This window comes from Palaemon carinicauda, chromosome 28 (assembly GCF_036898095.1).
Source record: "Palaemon carinicauda isolate YSFRI2023 chromosome 28, ASM3689809v2, whole genome shotgun sequence".
NCBI classification, from domain to species: Eukaryota; Metazoa; Arthropoda; class Malacostraca; order Decapoda; family Palaemonidae; genus Palaemon; species Palaemon carinicauda.
The window spans coordinates 6,419,376-6,438,952 of NC_090752.1; the positions used below are offsets into that span (position 1 = coordinate 6,419,376).

Below are 19,577 nucleotides of genomic sequence, written 5' to 3' on the forward strand. Positions count from 1 at the left end.
CTCTGGCTGCCTCCTTCGAAAAGCCTCTAGCTCTTGAGAGTCTTTCGATAGTCTGAAGGCAGTCAGACGAAGAGCGTGGAGGTTTGGGTGTACCTTCTTTACGTGAGGTTGACGCAGAAGGTCCACTCTTAGAGGAAGAGTCCTGGGAACGTCCACTAGCCATTGCAGTACCTCGGTGAACCATTCTCTCGCGGGCCAGAGGGGAGCAACCAACGTCAACCGTGTCCCTTAGTGAGAGGCGAACTTCTGAAGTACCCTGTTGACAATCTTGAACGGCGGGAACGCATACAGGTCGAGATGGGACCAATCCAGCAGAAAGGCATCCACGTGAACTGCTGCTGGGTCTGGAATCGGAGAACAATACATCGGGAGCCTCTTGGTCATCGAGGTAGCGAATAGATCTATGGTGGGCTGACCCCACAGGGCCCATAGTCTGCTGCAAACATTCTTGTGAAGGGTCCACTCTGTGGGGATGACCTGACCCTTCCGGCTGAGGCGATCTGCCATGACATTCATATCGCCCTGAATGAACCTCGTTACCAGCGAAAGCTTTCGATCTTTTGACCAAATGAGGAGGTCCCTTGCGATCTCGAACAACTTCCTCGAATGAGTCCCTCCTTGCTTGGAGATGTAAGCCAAGGCTGTGGTGTTGTCGGAGTTCACCTCCACCACCTTGTTTAGCTGGAGGGACTTGAAGTTTATCAAGGCCAGATGAACTGCCAACAACTCCTTGCAATTGATGTGAAGTGTCCTTTGCTCCTGATTCCACGTGCCTGAGCATTCCTGTCCGTCCAGTGTCGCACCCCAGCCCGTGTCCGATGCGACTGAGAAGAGACGGTGGTCGGGGGTCTGAACAGCTAATGGCAGACCTTCCTTGAGAAGAATGCTGTTCTTCCACCACGTTAGCGTAGACCTCATCTCTTCGGAAACAGGCACTGAGACCGCCTCTAGCGTCATGTCCTTTCTCCAGTGAGCAGCTAGATGATACTGAAGGGGGCGGAGGTGGAGTCTCCCTAACTCGATGAACTGGGCCAGCGATGAAAGTGTCCCTGTTAGACTCATCCACTGCCTGACCGAACATCGGTTCCTTCTCAGCATGCTCTGGATGCATTCTAGGGCTTGATTGATCCTTGGGGCCGACGGAAAAGCCCGAAAAGCTCGACTCTGAATCTCCATACCTAGATAGACAATGGTCTGGGATGGGACGAGCTGGGACTTCTCTATATTGACCAGGAGGCCCAATTCCTTGGTCAGATCCATAGTCCATCTGAGATTCTCCAGACAGCGACGACTTGTTGGAGCTCTTAAAAGCCAGTCGTCCAAATAGAGGGAGGCTCTGATGTCTGCCAAGTGAAGGAATTTGGCAATATTCCTCATCAGTCTGGTAAACACAAGAGGTGCCGTGCTTAGGCCAAAGCACAGGGCTTGGAACTGGTACACAACCTTTCCAAAGACGAACCTTAGGAAAGGTTGGGAGTCTGGATGGATGGGGACGTGAAAGTACGCGTCTTTCAGGTCTAACGAGACCATCCAGTCCTCCTTCCTGACCGCTGCTAGGACCGACTTCGTCGTCTCCATCGTGAACGTCTGCTTGGTGACAAAAGCATTGAGAGCACTGACGTCCAGCACCGGTCTCCAACCTCCTGTCTTCTTCGCTACCAGGAAGAGACGGTTGTAGAAGCCCGGGGATTGATGATCCCGGACTATGACTACCGCTTCCTTTTGTAGCAAGAGCGACACCTCTTGTTGCAACGCTAGCCTCTTGTCCTTCTCCTTGTAGTTGGGAGAGAGGTTGATGGGAGATGTAGCTAGAGGGGGACTGCGGCAGAACGGAATTCTGTATCCCTCCCTTAGCCACTTCACAGACTGAGCGTCTGCACCTCTGCTCTCCCAAGCTTGCCAGAAGGTCTTGAGTCTGGCTCCTACTGCTGTCTGGAGAGGAAGGCAGTCAGAACTTGCCTTTTGCGGACTTGGAACCCTTCTTGGATTTGCCACGGTGACTGTCGGCACGGGTACCTCCTCTGCTGGAGGTTCTGCCACGAAAGGGCGGGATGAACCTAGTTGCAGGTGTGTCTACTGCTGCAGGGCGGAAGGGTCTAGGCACGGAAGGTAAGGTTTTAGCCTTACGTGCGGAAGATGCCATCAGATCATGGGTATCCTTCTGGATAAGCGAGGCAGCCATCCCCTTGATCAGCTCCTCCGGAAACAGACACTTGGAGAGAGGAGCAAACAACAACTCTGACTTCTGGCAAGGGGTGATACCAGCCGATAAGAAGGAGCAAAGATGTTCTCTCTTCTTAAGCACTCCCAACACGTACGAAGCCGCAAGCTCACCAGACCCATCCCGAATGGCTTTGTCTATGCTAGACATGATCAGGATGGCAGAGTCCTTATCCGAAGGGGAAGTCTTTCTGCTTAAGGCTCCCAAACACCAATCGAGGAAGTTGAAGATCTCGAAGGCACGAAAGACTCCCTTCAACAGATGATCCATGTCAGAAAAGGACCAGCAGATCTTCGATCGTCTCATAGCCAACCTGCGGGGAGAGTCAACCAGACTTGAGAAGTCGCCCTGGGCAGAGGCAGGAACTCCCAAGCCGGGTTCCTCTCCCGTGGCATACCAGACGCTCGACTTGGAAGCAAGCTTGGTAGGCGGAAAGATGAAAGCAGTCTTTCCCAGTTGCTTCTTGGAATGCAACCACTCTCCCATAACCCTCAAAGCTCTCTTGGATGAGCGTGCGAGAACAAGCTTGGTGAAGGCAGGAGCAGCAGACTGCATGCCCAGAGCAAACTCGGAGGGAGGAGAGCGAGGGGTTGCAGACACAAACTGCTCTGGATACAAGTCCCTGAACAAGGCAAGGACTTTACGAAAGTCTAAGGAGGGAGGCGTAGACTTGGGCCCTTCAAAGTCGGAGTGTGGTTCATCCAAATGTGCAGCTTCGTCATCTGATACTCCATCATCCGAAAGCTGAGTAGGAAGTGGCAAAGGCAGAGCAGAAAGCTGAACGGCTGAATCCGGCAGTACGGGTGCATGCGTAGCTGCTGCGGATCCAACATCATGCCGCTGCTGGTCAGTCTGCGAGCTGGCAACAACAAAAGCAGAGTGCTGGTGTGTGGGAGGGGTTGCCGTGGGTTGCGGAGCATGCTGTATTGGATGCGGAGCATGCCGCATGGGTTGCGGAGCATGCCGCATAGTGTCAGAACCCGGCAGCTCTACAGCACCTTCCCACTGCTGATGCGGTAGCTCACGCATGTCAACGGATGGTGCAGCAAGAACATGCGTCTGGCAGGGTGGACTGCGCATCGGTGGTGGAGCTCTCACAGCCGGAGTGTGGGAGCAGGCAGCCGCAGTATCTGCTGAGCGCACAACCTCGGCGGGTTGTAGGTTAACAGGTGCAGTGTCAACCTTCTCAGCATGATACTCTTGCATGAACGCAGCAAGCTGAGACTGCATAGTCTGCAGCATGGACCACTTAGGGTCTACCGTGGTTGGAGCAGCAACAGACGGAGCAGTAGCCTGTTGTGGAACCACTCTACCTCTCTTGGGAGGTGTGCAGTCATCGGAAGACTGCGGCGAGTCCGAACTGACCCAGTGGCTACACCTGGGCCGTTGGACTCGCTCGGAAGGGACCTAACGCTTGAGCGGTCGTGAAACCTTGGTCCATCGTTTCCTCCTGGAAACTTCTTCCACAGACGAGGAATGGTAGGGCTCATTCGTCTGTTTGTGGATGGGACGATCTCTGACAGATACGTCCGCAACCACTGAGGATACATCCGTACGCTGATCAAGGCCTGCCGAACCCTTTGGTCCTTCAACATTGCTTCTCCCCTGGGCTTGGGAGCTTGCAAGAGGTCCCGGACTGGGAGGACGACTGGCACGCACAGATGTACCCTCATGCGCAACACTGACACTGACACTTTTCACATCACTAGCACTGATAACACTTCCCACTGCACTTTTCGCTTTCAGCTCTTTGACATCTGCCAAAAGCTGATTACGGTCATTAGCCAATTACTCCACTCTGTCACCGAGAGCCTGAATGGCACGCATCATATCCGCCATGGATGGCTGAGCACTAGTAGCAGGGTCGGGAGTCACCACTACAGGGGAAGGAAAAGGTTGAGGGGCATGGGGAGAGGAAATATCCACAGAGCGAGAAGAACTCCTCCTGATTCTCTCCTTCTCTAACCTACGTGCATTTTTAAGGAATTCGTTAAAATCGAATTCCGAAAGCCCAGCGCATTCCTCACATCGATCTTCCAATTGACAGGATTTACCCCTACAATTGGAACAAACAGTGTGAGGATCTATGGAGGCCTTCGGAAGACGCCTAGAACAAGCCCTAACGCTACACTGCCTGTACTTAGGGACTTGAGACTGGTCAGACATCTTGAATTGTAGAAGTAGTCAAGGGGGAATTCCAAAATCTAGCAAAGTTCGTTAACAATTAATCCAAATTAATTCCAAAAGCTTGCTAAGCTAATGATAAAGCTTCCTGAATAGCGAAGGCTAAACTCTAGAGTGAATACATCACCAAATCGTGAACAACAACTCCAGAATCAACAGCGTATCCAAGTAGGTCTTGCCGGTGGCACGACAGAGGAAAAATTGAGTTCTTGTTGACAAGAAGTACTTGAGTACCTACTCACAGATGGCGCTGTTGTGTACACCCCCACCTGTATAGCGATCGCTGGCGTATCCCGACCTTAGATTTCTGTCGGGCAACGGAGTTGACAGCTACATGATCATCGGGTAAGATTAATATTGAAAAAGAACGATTCATTGTAATTATCATAGCTCAATCTTAAAATAAGTTCTGAAGTCAGAGTCAAGTTACTGCAGTGCTCCTAAAAACCTATGGATCTGCAAAATCCATTCTTTTTTAATTTTTTTGATGATTCAACGTAAGTTGACGCTGTCTTCCAATATTCATATGTTTATTGCTATTACCATTACAATGATAATGAGTAAAAATTATTTCTATAACATTGCAATTTCACTAGAGTTTTCCTTACTTTTTCTTACTCTGAGTGAGTAATTTTGATACTATTCAGTTTACAATTATAGCTATTTATATCATCAAAACAGTTTTTTTCTAAAAATATCAGCAAATATATAAAGCCAGTAAATTTCTTAGCTTACAATATAATGTAAGTACAGTACTGTACTTTATTTCATTAGATATCAACAAAAGACACGTGGAAAAAGTTCACAACAATAAAAAAAAAATGAGTTAGATTCAGTTATAACATCATCAAATTAACCAGAAAAAAATATTCTGCCTACCTTTGATAAACAGCAGGAGGAATAACAAGAATAAAGACATATCCCGCATCACGTATCTTATTCGCAACTTCGCTTATCACATGTGCCATACGGTCTAAGAGATTCCTAGATGACACCTGGCTCCAAATTTCTAGCACAATGCCATCAAACTGATGTTTCTGTAAACAATAAATACAGCTTGAATCTTCTGAATACTGTACCTTATAAAAACAAATCAAAAGTTCAAACTTGCAGCTAATGTATTTATGTTGAACAGGTTAACATATGTCTCGTAAGTCTCTTTATAGTTTATTAATGAAAGATCTATTTCAATGCTGTTACTGTTCTTGAAATGAAATATGATACTTAAATTGTTCATTACTTCTCTTGTAGTTTATTTATTTAATTATTTCCTTTCTTTAAAGGGTTATTTTTTCCTGTTGGAGCCCTTGGGTTTATAGGGTTATAGCTTAGCTAGTAATAATAATACCGTATATTTCCGCGTATAAGACGACCCTATATTCCAAAATTTAACCATTAAAAATGGGGGGTCGTCTTATACTACCGTTATAAAAATAACACCTTGAATTCTATGTCTGGTTTATCAGTAGGCTAGCCTAAGTTGAGGTGCGATAACCACCGACACACATGAAATGATTTACATTAATATATAAATGTATAATGAAAGTAATGACAATTTTTACCGTACTGTATATATTATTGGCATACCTACAAAAATTGCATAAATGATAAATTCGAGGAATAATTCTGCAGAAATAAAAGCATATTATCTAACCTTTATAACATCAATGATGATATTGGCCATATCGGTACGCTCAAAGCTGTTATCCACTAAATCTTGGTAGTCACTTGGATGCCATCCTTCAACAATAACCCTGGGAACAACTATGAAAAACATCTACTTGCATGATACATAGATATGAATGAGAAATTAAAAAAAATATACAGTACAATTATAAATAAATGTCATACATGGAAACTATGAATAAGTATCACTACTGAACAGCATGTAATATAGGACATAAAAATTTCTAAGATACCATATTACAGAATGGCTCATCTAGAAATAAAAATAAGAAAGACATTAACAAAGAATTCTTGGTAATTAAAACATGCTTGTAATAATATGAAGAGGCCCTCTGCGTTAATAGGCATAGTAGATGATAATGAATAATATGAAAAACTAGAAGTTTATTTTAGTTAAAATTTGCAAAAACTTTCCGCATAATTTTTGTAACTAGATTCTTCATGTCCTATACAAGAACTGAGAGCTAATGTCCAAAACAAATAATCATTACTAAAATCAAATTACTGTACTGTAAACTACAGGAATCAATCTTAAAATTACAACTGTATATACTTTCATTACAGATTAGGTTAGGTTAGATTAGCATACTTTGTGAAATTTCAGCTCATATAACCTTATGAACTTAATATTGATCACTAGGGGGTAAAAGGTGGTGAAGAAAAGGGTTGAAATTGGATAGCCAAGCAGGGTTTAAAGGTCATTCATGAATGGCAGAGGCAAGGGACAGTGACACTGCCATAGCTATCAGAACAATGCCCTAGAGACTGACCATATGTTATATGATCAGCGCCCAAGCCTCCTCTCCATCCAAGCTAGGACCAGGGAGGACCAGGCAGTGGCTGCTGATGACTCAGCAGATAGACCTATAGGCTCCCCCAAACCCCCCAACCTTAGCTCACAAGGATGGTAAGGTTGTAGACACTAATGGCACTAACGAGTCTGAGCGGGACTCGAACCCCCGTCTGGCAAACACCAGACAGAGACGTTACCAATCCGGCCACAATAAAGTAGAGTAAAGTAAATCTATTACAAACAATTTAGAAACAAGAGCAAATGTATGCATACCATTGGTTTCTGACTCTCATTTGTGGCTTTTTTATTATAATTAATTAACTACTTAGTGCTGGCCTTTGTCTTCACTTTAAATATTGTGCTATGGCACCAAATGGAGGTATCATGATCAGTGTGCCTTAAGATGCTAAGTAGAGACTATTAAAATTTACTTGCTACATCTTCATTTCAATATGTATTACTTTTTGCTTTTCCATTTTGTTCTATCTTATCTCTTCCCATTTCAAAGTTTCACTTTAATGCCATTTTGCTCTCGCTTCCCCCTTTCACTAAAGAACAAATCCTTTAGATGAAGCATAGAGTTCAGAAATGTAATTGAGGTTTTCCTAACAAGAGTTATCTGAGCAAGCTTGAATACCTGAGAGTTATATCCAACTTCCGAACCAACCAATAACAGTATTTAATTCAAATGAACCCTATCTGAATGAATAACCATAAAAGTATCACAAATTTTAAAAGTAACTTGTATTCTTAACTACACAAACCAAGTCCTTTAAAATAAGTATGACTTGAGTGAAGGTGGAACAGCCATTAAAGTTTAATAAATGTTTAATGAGTTAATTCTACCCAACAGCAAGTGGTGGGGAAGCCGCGCATATTTTTCAGTCAGCTAGACACTTAATTTCAACCTTTACACCTAGGATTTGAAGGGTTATTGAGGCAGGAAGTGTAATTTAAAGGACTGAGGTCTGTATAGTTAAGAAAACTACATATTTCTTAAATTTCTGACTTGTTCCAGCATAAACACAAACTATCATCCTTTGATAGGAGACCTTAGAAGTTCCAAGGAACTTTCTAGCAACTATACAGATTCTCCTTCCCTCTGTGAAGTGTCTGAAGATGAGAATAGGAGGAGAAGGAGGAGTTGGTAAGGGAAGAAGAAGAGGGAGCACTCTCACTCTTCTCACTTTCCCAATACTTCTCGTTTACTACCGTAGTTTTGATCATGTTCTGGAAAACTCCGAAGAGGTCATTCCAAGCAGACTAAACTTAATGCTAACTCAAGTTGTCACTTGCTTAAACACCTAAAAATGAAAGAGATTATTTTGGAATTATCAAGGACCTACATGTACTACAAGTTCTTCGAGTCACCGAAAGCATGAAGTTTTCTTCTATGAAGACTAAGTATGGAGCGAATGTTCCAACTGCACCGGTCTACCAAGAGGGGTATGGACCCGTGCTTCCTCCATCCCTACACTGATTCATGAAGAGCCGAATCGAAGGGAGAAGACTGGAGAAGGTAGTACAAGAAATCCAGAACAAAATGCAGGGAGTGCTCTACCACTATAGCATGTTCAGATTGAACCTGGTAAGTAGGTAAGGAAGGGATTGGAAAGAAGACGGCGGAAACTTTCAAGGCAATGTATCCCCCTACCGATAGAAGATACTGTATACCTCTGCTTCACTTTCTCCTACTTCTCCTTATAACACACCTGGATGGAGCCCGGGAGGGGAAAGAACGGGTGGAGCTGGTTCAACACCAACTATCAGTCGGTTGAATGTACCTCAAGGATAGAGACTATGTGCTCAAAATGTGATTCTGGGTTTATTTCCTTTCCCTTGAATATGAACACTTACATATGAATGGATCCGGAAATGTATAATAATGTGGAAAACAATATACAGCGCTGTGAACAGTCTGGTTCCATGTTTGGAAAACAGTCTCTGGCAAAAGAGAGCAAGATCAGTACAGTATAGAGAACCCTACTGTTGATGACGAAGGTGTAGTCGGATCGGCTCCATCCTCAGCACGACGGCTAGTAAGACCGATATCAAGCAGTGGTATATCAGTTTTTGGAGGTACCGAAGTGATACTACATCTTCCAAGTAACAGAAAGGTGAGGGAAGGTGTTCTCAAAGTTCCTTGAACATGGCCTGTACTACAAACAACCCTGTACATGACTGATCATTTGCAACCCCATGTTATCAGACTTGGCTCCAAATGATCAGGGGTCGATTCCTCAAACCAGCATAGCTGCGGGGGTTGCTGTACTAAGCCCACAGCCTGGTGCCCTTATCTGCATGGGATCAGGGAATACTGTAAATGGGAATCATCTCCTTTTCTCAAAAGGGAGAAGAGATCGCTCGAAGTCCCACAGGACTTCTTGCAATTGGCCTTCCTGGACTTCTTTGATTTCCCCTTCCTCTTCTGTGAAGAATTGTCCAATAAGAAAGGAGAGAAGTAGAGGAAGAAGACGATAGCTTCGCATCAGTGTATCCTTACCCTCAATCTCCTAGGAACTGGTGTTATGACCAGAAGGACAGATCACAGGATACAGGTACATACACTGGTCACTGTTGCACTCTGCTGACCAATCCCGAAGGTACCGATCTGTGACAAAACTCCTTAGTAGCTCGAAGATGAATAGCAGTAGCTGCTATCTCAAGATCAGGATCGTTAATTGACCCTACAGGTACCGCTCAGCGTGTTAGCTCCATTAGTTACACTCCATAACAGCACGAGGATAGGAGTGAAAGATAGCCAAATCAGCCTACCATACAGTTATGGTGATTGGTAAGAAATAGTACCTTGAAACCGCAACTAATGAAACAAGGCTGCTGTGACATCACGGACACAATCACTAACCAGCTTCAAAGGTACAAGTCAGGGTAGATCAGTATTGGCACGAGGAAGTAGCATGAATGAAAACCTTATAGGTATGCTATACATTGCTTGAGATAAATCTGGGTAAGAGCATTCATCTGCAACTGATGAAACAGCAATGACTGTCACACAGGATCAAAATTGCTAACCAACCCCTGTATCAGCTAAAGGTGGTAAAGTGAACAACACCCACAATACTAACTGACCCTGAAAGTACCAATCAGCATGCAGACTCGATATGGCATAGACCAAGCACAATAGTACGGAACAAGCCTTCATATCATAATAAGAGTGAGAAAGTTAGGGATGAATGCTCCCACTGTCCCCAGGCCTAAAGTGCTGATATTCAGTACAAGTAGAATAGTTCACCTGATCCCGGTGCAACAGCGGTAACCCTAACACCAGCTCACTTTCTCTTGGCTGACCCCAAAGGTACCAGTTAGCGGGTGAGTGCTGTCACTCCCTCCTAAAGGAGAAGATAGAACACTATAAATCCAAAGGAACTTAAAACAAAAGGCCTTGACATGCAGCTATCTTCTTTGTCATCTTCTCAAAAAATAACTGTCTGACAAAGATAATGGAGGAAGGAGAAGAGATTTATAGAAGAGGAAGAGAAAAGGTGAACTCTCCTTGACAACCAAACTTCCTTCACAGAGAAGACAGAATCTGGGTTATAGATGAACAGATGGTGATTGAATTTCCTCTGAGGTGGAAAATACATGAACTTTCTCTGTTGCAATACTGTACAAACCACTACACTAGGGGTTTTGTCACAAAGAGAGCACTGGGAACACTCACTGACACTGCATTACACTGGTATCACCATCCAAGGAACACTGTAGGCTCCAAGTATACCCAATAGAATTATAATATTCATCATTCAGCACAAAAGGAAAGGCAACGCTCAGTCTGAATCGGGTAACTTCCTCCAAAAGCAAAGAAACTGCCCTGAAGCAAGATGAGTTAAGCTATGAGTTCATAGTCTTCCTGATCATAAAGGCGAGAACAACATTCTTTTACATAAGTACACAACACATGGGGTTTCTAAGATTTGTACCAAATAGCAACAAAATTGTACTTGAATTTACAAGCAAGAGCATCACAAAAACAAAAATAGCTTATCATAAATGAACGTAAGAAAAGATCCAACAGTAAGGAGGGTGGCCAAAGACAAAAGTGTTAATTCTGTGACAGGTGGGAGGGCAGAGCTTCTACCTTGTGCCACCTATCATTAGACCACTACCTTGCTTATGATTCATTAACAGTTCCAGTGCTGCCGAAGACATATCCCTATTCTAAAGGACGAAACGTTTGTATACGAGTAAGATGAAATAGAAACACTCTTACAATTTTTACCTGTTCCACATAACCTTGTCATTTTATGTAAACTTACTTTTAACAGATGCACTTTTACCAGCTTTTCTAACGTCCTTGACCCAGCCCTGGTCAATGTCATGCTCCCCAGTAATGAAATTTTGTGATGCCTGGCGTTTCAGTTGCAGCCAGACCGGTGATACGTGTGTGAATTTGCCACCAAGGATCTTGGCAACATCATAGCCATGATTATTCCACTGATAAAGAAATACAGAAGGGAGATTTAAGTTTTACTTGTAAGTACTCATAAGAAATTTCAACTTGCATAATTGTTAACCCTTTTACCCCAAAGCTATTTGGAACTTTCCAACCCTTAACCCTCAGGGGTTTTCTTTTTCAAGCACATTTTGCTATATTTTTTTTTTAAATTGCTCTAACAGCCCTAAATTTTGTCATAGAGAGGTCAGGTTGGTCTCATTCTTTTGGAAAATGTCTGAAGTTTCTCATAAAGTTATCAAAAATATACAAAAAAAATGTAAATAGCAGTTTTTTGCAAGGACGTACCAGTACGTCCATGGGGGCAAAGGGATGAGTTTTGTGAAACGTACCAGTACGTCGATTGGGGGTAAAAGGGTTAATACATACCTAATCAACAAGAAACAAATTAATATTTCAAAAATCAAGTAAAGAATAAATATATATTAAACCAACTAAAAAGGGAATCAATAGCGTATTACAATGTATGCCTCAAAGCTTCCCAAAAGAAATATCTTACTTTGTACTGTAGTCAATAGAAGTATAACTTGATAAGGCAAAATACCTAAAAGTTTACTAGAGCCAGAAAATTAAGTGAATAATGAGCATACTGCAATAATACATAATTATGTAGCCCATAAACACATTAACAAAGGTTTTCTTTCTTAAAAATATACATCAAGTCATTTACTCTAACATTTAACGTTCATGGTTTTGTGGTGAAGAAACATTCAAATATCCCCAAATTTCTCTTGCACATACAGCATCCCTATACAATTCATTCACATGATAACTATTACTTCCAATATAGCAGAGCTAGCAGCAAAACGGTCTAAATTACTTTATAACATTAATAAGTATGTACTGTAATCAGAAACATGAAAGAATAATAAAAGTGTGTTTTTGTCCCTTCAAGAAATCAAATGGTTTCTTTTTCCACTATTATACAGAAGTAGTCCAGTGCCTAATTCACACAGCAACGGAGGTAAGCTCAATAAGATGCCTTATCACTATACAGACATCCCTACTGGCCATTTCCAGACCTTCAAATGAACCTCACAGTATATTCATATCAATCTTAACTAGTACCTTTTCCATAGTTTCTATCACTGAGCCAACCTTTGCCCTATGGTATTTGTATCATAATTTTTCTCTTCCTTTGTTATGCTCTTTTTCCTGGTACTAAAGATAAGCAATTGTGATTTATTTCTTTAAGAACTGATAGTAAACTTATCTAAGTGAAGACCCATAGATAATCAATTCAAAATGGAAACCTCTGACTGTATATCCCAAAGTCCTGAAAGTTTACAAGTAGCCATCAAGTAATTGCTCTCAAGGGAACATCCCATTAATGAATTTAATTTTGACAAGTTATGGATTATAATCATGCCTTGGAATTGTAGTGAAAGACTAAGGTTTGTAACTTAATTGTTTTCCTCTGAGAGAGAGAGAGAGAGAGAGAGAGAGAGAGAGAGAGAGAGAGAGAGAGAGAGAGAGAGAGAGACTTAGTGTAGTATACAACCTACGATAAATGCTTTACAAATCTTTAAAATATCATTAAGAATTACTGTACTCTGCAATGAAACTGCTTTAAAAATGTTATTTTCATTAGTAAAATAAATTTTTGAATATACTTACCCGATAATCATGTAGCTGTCAACTCCGTTGCCCGACAGAATTCTACGGAAGGGATACGCCAGCGATCGCTATACAAGAGGGGGGTGTACTCACAAGCGCTACCTGTGGCCAGGTACTGCAGTACTTCTTGTTGACACCACCTCAATTTTTCCTCGGTCCACTGGTTCTATGGGGAGGAAGGGTGGGTCAATTAAATCATGATTATCGGGTAAGTATATTCAAAAATTTATTTTACTAATGAAAATAACATTTTTCAATATTAATCTTACCCGATAATCATGTAGCTGATTCACACCCAGGGAGGTGGGTGAAAACCAGTGTACATGTATATCAAGAAGCTAAGTATCCCGTATTTCATATTATCAGTTATTCAAAATAACAATGAAATTATAAGTACCTGGTAAGGAAGTCGACTTGAGCCATTACTCTGCCTTAAATAAGTTCGTCTTCCTAACTGAGCGCAGCGTTCCTCTTAGGAGGCTGAACAACTCTAAGGTGCTGAAGTATCAAGGGCTGCAACCCATACTAAAGGACCTCATCACAACCTTTAACCTCGGCGCTTCTCAAGAAAGAATTGACCACCCGCCAAATCAACAAGGATGTGGAAGGCTTCTTAGCCGACCGTACAACCCATAAAAAGTATTCAAGAGAAAGGTTAAAAGGTTATGGGATTATGGGAATGTAGTGGCTGAGCCCCCGCCTACTACTGCATTCGTTGCTACGAATGGTCCCAGGGTGTAGCAGTACTCGTAAAGAGACTGGACATCTTTGAGATAGAATGATGCGAACACTGACTTGCTTCTCCAATAGGTTGCATCCATAACACTCTGCAGAGAACGGTTCTGTTTGAAGGCCACTGAAGTAGCCACAGCTCTCACTTCATGTGTCCTTACCTTCAGCAAAGCAAGGTCTTCTTCCTTCAGATGAGAATGTGCTTCCCTAATCAGAAGCCTGAATAGTAAGAAACTGAGTTCTTAGACCTTGGAAAAGAAGGCTTCTTGATAGCACACCATAAGGCTTCTGATTGTCCTCGTAAAGGTTAAGACCTTTTTAGAAAGTACCTAAGAGCTCTAACTGGGCAAAGTACTCTCTCCAGTTCATTCCCCACCAAGTTGGACAGGCTTGGGATCTCGAACGACTTAGGCCAAGGACGTGAAGGAAGCTCGTTTAGCAAAAACCGAGCTGCAAGGAACATGTAGCCGTTTCAGATGTGAAAACTATGATCCTGCTGAAGGCGTGGATCTCACTTACTCTTTTAGCTGTTGTCAAGCACACGAGGGAAAGAGTTTTTAATGTGAGGTCCTAAAAAGAGGCTGATTGGAGAGGTTCAAATCTTGATGACATAAGGAACCTTAGGACCACGTCTAGATTCCAGCCTGGAGTGGACAACCGACGTTCCTTTGAGGTCTCAAAAGACCTAGGGAGGTCCTGTAGATCTTTGTTGGTGGAAAGATCCAAGCCTCTGTGGCGGAAAACCGCTGCCAACATACTTCTGTAACCCTTGATCGTAGGAGCTGAAAGGGATCTTACTTTCCTTAGATGTAACAGGAAGTCAGCAATCTGGGTTACAGTGGTACTGGTTGAGGAAACTGCATCGGTCTTGTACCAGCTTCGGAAGACTTCCCCTTGAGACTGATAGACTCTGAGAGTGGATGTTCTCCTTGCTCTGGCAATCGCTCTGGCTGCCTCCTTCGAAAAGCCCCTAGCTCTTGAGAGTCTTTCGAAAGTCTGAAGGCAGTCAGACGAAGAGCGTGGAGGTTTGGGTGTACCTTCTTTACGTGAGGTTGACGTAGAAGGTTCACTCCTAGAGGAAGAGTCCTGGGAATGTCGACCAGCCATTGCAGTACCTCTATGAACCATTCTCTCGCGGGCCAGAGCGGAGCCAACCAACGTCAGCCGTGTCCCTTTGCGAGAGGAGAATTTCTGAAGTACCCTGTTGACAATCTTGAACGGCGGGAATGCATACAGGTCGAGATGGGACCAGTCCAGCAGAAAAGCATCCACGTGAACTGCTGCTGGGTCTGGAATCGGAGAACAATACAACAGGAGTCTCTAGGTTATCGAGGTAGCGAACAGATCTATGGTTGGCTGACCCCACAGGGCCCAAAGTCTGCTGCAAACATTCTTGTGAAGGGTCCACTCTGTGGGGATGACCTGACCCTTCCGGCTGAGGCGATCTGCCATGACATTCATACCGCCCTGAATGAACCTCGCTACCAGCGTGAGCTTTCGATCTTTTGACCAGATGAGGAGGTCCCTTGCGATCTAGAACAACTTCCACGAAAGAGTCCCTCCCTGCTTGGAGATGTAAGCCAGGGCTGTGGTGTTGTCAGAGTCCACCTCCACCACCTTGTTAAGCTGGAGGGACTTGAAGTTTATCAAGGCCAGAAGAACCGCCAACAACTCCTTGCAATTGATGTGAAGTGTCCTTTGCTCCTGATTCCATGTTCCCGAGCATTCCTGTCCGTCCAAAGTCGCACCCTAGCCCGTGTCTGATGCGTCCGAGAGGAGACGGCGGTCGGGTTCTGAACAGCCAAAGGTAGACTTCCTTGAGAAGAAAGCTGTTCTTACACCACGCGAGAGTAGACCTCCTCTCTTCGGAAACAGGAACTGAGACCGTCTCTAGCGTCATGTCCTTTATCCAGTGAGCAGCTAGATGATACTGAAGGGGGCGGAGGTGGAGTCTCCCTAACACGATGAACAGGGCCAGCGATGAAAGTGTCCCTGTTAGACTCATCCACTACCTGACTGAGCATCGGTTCCTTCTCAGCATGCTCTGGATGCATTCTAGGGCTTGGAAGATCCTTGGGGCCGACGGAAAAGCCCGAAAAGCTCGACTCTGAAGATCCATACCCAGGTAGACAATGGTCTGGGATGGGACGAGCTGGGACTCCTCAAAATTGACCAGGAGGCCCAGTTCCTTGGTCAGATCCATAGTCCATCTGAGAATCTCCAGACAGCGACGACTTGTGGGAGCTCTTAAAAGCCAGTCGTCTGACGGAGCCGGACACAAGATCATGGTACTGCTGCACAGTCTGTGAACTGTCAACCATGGGGAAGCGAGGAAGTACAGTGACAACCCGAAGCTGTCTAGACTGTCTGGGTCGTACAGACAACTCCTTATCGGGTTGCTGAGGTTGCCGCACTGCGTCACAACAAGTCACTTCTGGCTGGTTGTTGAACGTCTTCCCAGTGACACACTGACTCCGTAAACAAAAAATCCTCTAACAAGGACTAAGCTTGGACTGCATGTCTTGCAACACAGCTCAAGGTCTATGGGATCAGGTGTGGTAACAGACGGGGTTAGCGACTGAAGTGGAACCATTACCTTCCCTGGAAGCATGTTATGCTTAAATAAAAGTCCATAGGAGGCTACGCAGCTAAAGGCTCCTCTCCAAATGACAGAGTCCTCAAGGGAATATCAGAAGGAGGGAGAAAAGCACTTTCTCATCTACAGGGACCATATCCGAGAAAAGCTAAGTTCTCTCAGTGAGGGTTTCACTGGTGCAAAAGCAGCAGACTAGAAGGCAACGTTATGAAACTGCTTGACAGTCTAGTGAGTTGGCAACAACCAAAGATGTGTGACTGAGAAGCATGCGGTAAGGTATGCAGAGCATGCTGTATGCAGAGCATGCTGTATGTAGAGCATGCTGTAAGGTAAGCAGAGCATGTTGCATGGCGGGTAACATTTCTCAGAAATTCCATGACCAGTGCTAGATTGAGTAATATCGCATTACTGTCCATTGAAAGTGCACGTGCCGAGGGAATTGATTTAGACTGTTTTGTTGATGAATTTGATAGCCGGCATGATAATCGTAGAATTAAGCTGCACTAAATATACGTACTATAATCTACTTCACCTCAGGAAAGGGAAACTCGCCCTGTTGGCAACACTGCATTACTTCATGCATGCTTGCATGGGGTTTTAATATCAACATAATATTTACATTATATTCATAACTCATGATTCATTTTTGTTTTGAAGATATTTTTGCCATATTTTTGCGATTTTGTTAAAAATATATTGCAAGGAATACATATATATATTTTTTTTTTTTTTTTTTTAAGTAATACGAATAACCTCCATTATCATAATGTTTGTGTAGGCATACATGTATATGTTTTACAAATGCAAGTTATGAAAGTAATGAGGTGTTATTATTGTCATTTGTTATTTCAAAGTTGAATGGGAAGAGGCTCAAGCTGAGGAGAAAGTGGCAGAAGCATGCGTTGAGGTGGCTGACTCATAGCATGAGGTTCCTGCCTCAAGAGTTGCGCTTGCCTCAAGGGTTGAGGTGGATGCGCAGTAGCAGGTTCCTGTCTCACGAGTTGAGGTTCTTGAGGTGTGAGCTGCGAGAGTTGAGGTAGCGGCTGCGCAGAACGCAGTTCCTGTCTCACGAGTTGAGGTTCTTGAGGTGCTAGCCTCAAGAGTTGAGGCTCTCGCCTTGAGGAAAGTTGAGGTAGCAGCTGCGAGAGCTGAGGTGGCTGCCTCAAGGATGGTAGAGGTTGTCGTACCTCAAGAGGTTGTTGCCTCGAAGATGGTCTAACTGCAAGAAACTCTTGCCTCAAAGGAAGAGGAGGATGTAAGGCATAAGACTCCTGTTCCCATTGTTGAGGTTGCCTTAAGGAAGGTGGAGGTTGCTGCACAACGCTGGTAACTGGCAACTCCCAACGCGGCAGCTCACGCATGGAGGTAGCCTGAGGAACCTCAACCTCATACGTCTGGCAGATTGTACTGCGCAGAGGAGGAGGAGCGTTCGCAGGAGGAGGTGTATTAACCTCCTCTGCCTGAAACTCCTGCATCAACACCGCAAGCTGAGACTGCATTGACTGCAGCAAAGACCACTAGAGTTTAAGAAAGACAACAACAAACGGAGCTACTGTCCGTTGAGACTGAGGGTCTAAAACAGCTGGTGCGGCAACAGACGGAGCTACTGCCTGTTGCGATACCACCTTGCCTCTCTGGGAGGTGTGCAGTTGTCGTACTGCAGCAAGTCCGAACTGACCCAGTGCTAATGGCTACACCTAGGAGTTGGACTTGTGCGGAAGGGACCGACTTGCACTTAAAAGCTGCAAGATTGGTCCATGGTTTCTGCGAGAAACCTCTACCGCAGACGAGGAAAGAAAGGGCTCTCTCGTCTTTGTGTGGGTGGGGTGATCACGTCGGCAACGTGTGTAGATACACCCGAAACCACGGAGGGAAAAACGTCTGTTCGTCGATCAAGGCCTGCTGAACCCATAAGTCCTTCGACATTACTTCTCCCCTGGGCTTGGGAGCTTGTAAGAGGTCCCAGACTAGGCGAACAACTGGCACGAACAGACGAACCCTCGAACGCAACACTGTAACACTTTGCGCTTATCACTTATCACTTTTGATTTTCTGTTTGCACTTATTTCACTGAACTCGAAACTTTAAGTGGTTTGTACCTGAAACACGCAATTCTATCCTTCCTTAAAAGTTAATAATTGCGAAAACAGAATTACAATGTAACAGAAAAATCTAATGAAAGATAAATAATTCAGTGGCTGGAAAGAGACTAAACACTAGATCAAATAAACTACGTTTAAAATCCCTCACCGCATAAAGCTTGAGAACAAGAATAAAACTCTAGAAACGTTTACCTTCTTCCCCTAAAGAGACTAGGGAGAAGAGCAAAAACGATAACAACGTTACTCGCTTGAACGAAACGTTTATCCTCCTCTCTCTCCCTCCGTCTCTATCTCTCTCTCTCTCTCTCTCTTGACTTAGAACCTGAGAGAAGAGCCCAATCATATATATCGTTAAAACATATTATTGTTAAAGGAAAAAAACTGAAAGATTTCCCAAATAAAAAGTTCCTTTATTAGAATTAAAACCATTAAGCTAAGAAAGAATGAACAAAACGCTAGAAACGGTTTACTCTTACTGCAACGTGACACCGTGAAAATTCTCTCTCTATCGTAACGATAGAGCGCAAGTTGAACGTTCTGAACGTCAACAACTGCAGAGACAAAACAAAACGTTAGTTCCACTTTGAAAACAGTACGAGACTATCAAAGAAATTCTTTCAAAAACATTAAAATAGCATAATATGTTAACAGGTAAAACCGAAATGACGGGCTCAATGTTAATTAACTTCGATACAAGAAAAGACCGCCTAGTATTAGGAAAGGTCGAATATAAACAAATATAAAAATTAATTTTAATAAGTTTATAAAAAAAAAAAAAGTTAATCGAAGAGGCCTATAAAAGGCGGAGAGATATAAAATAAATCTATAACTTTTGTTAAGCAAAATTAAGAAAGAGAGTCTATACTCTCTTAGACACCAACACTTCCGTCTAAGGGAAGGGTCGGCCATCTAAAGGTGAAAGAGAGTTCATACTCTCTTCGTCACCATAATTAATCAAATTAATTCCAAAAGCTAGCTAAGCTAATAATAAAACTTCCTGAATAGCGAAAGCTAAAATCTAGAGCAAATACATCACCAAATCGTGAGCAAAAACTCCAGAATCAACAGCGTATCCATGTAGGTCTAGCCGGAGGCATGACAGAGGAAAAATTGAGGTGGTGTCAACAAGAAGTACTGCAGTACCTGGCCACAGGTGGCGCTTGTGAGTACAC

At 43.6% G+C, this 19,577-nt stretch overlaps 1 protein-coding gene across 3 annotated transcripts in view; it reads right to left on the minus strand.

Annotated features, from left to right (window-relative positions):
* The window catches only part of LOC137621443 (chitinase domain-containing protein 1), a 57,178-nt gene that overhangs the window by 19,987 nt on the left and 17,614 nt on the right, over window positions 1-19,577 (minus strand). For all 3 annotated transcript variants that reach the window (XR_011040234.1, XM_068351747.1, XM_068351748.1), the window contains 3 exons: window positions 11,162-11,339; window positions 6,060-6,169; window positions 5,285-5,442 (listed from right to left, as the gene is read on the minus strand). Coding sequence is in view for 2 of the 3 variants with exons in the window: in XM_068351747.1 (XP_068207848.1) it covers window positions 5,285-5,442; window positions 6,060-6,169; window positions 11,162-11,339 (446 nt within the window). In the remaining variant the exon portion in view is untranslated. The remainder of the gene's footprint in view (window positions 1-5,284; window positions 5,443-6,059; window positions 6,170-11,161; window positions 11,340-19,577) is intronic.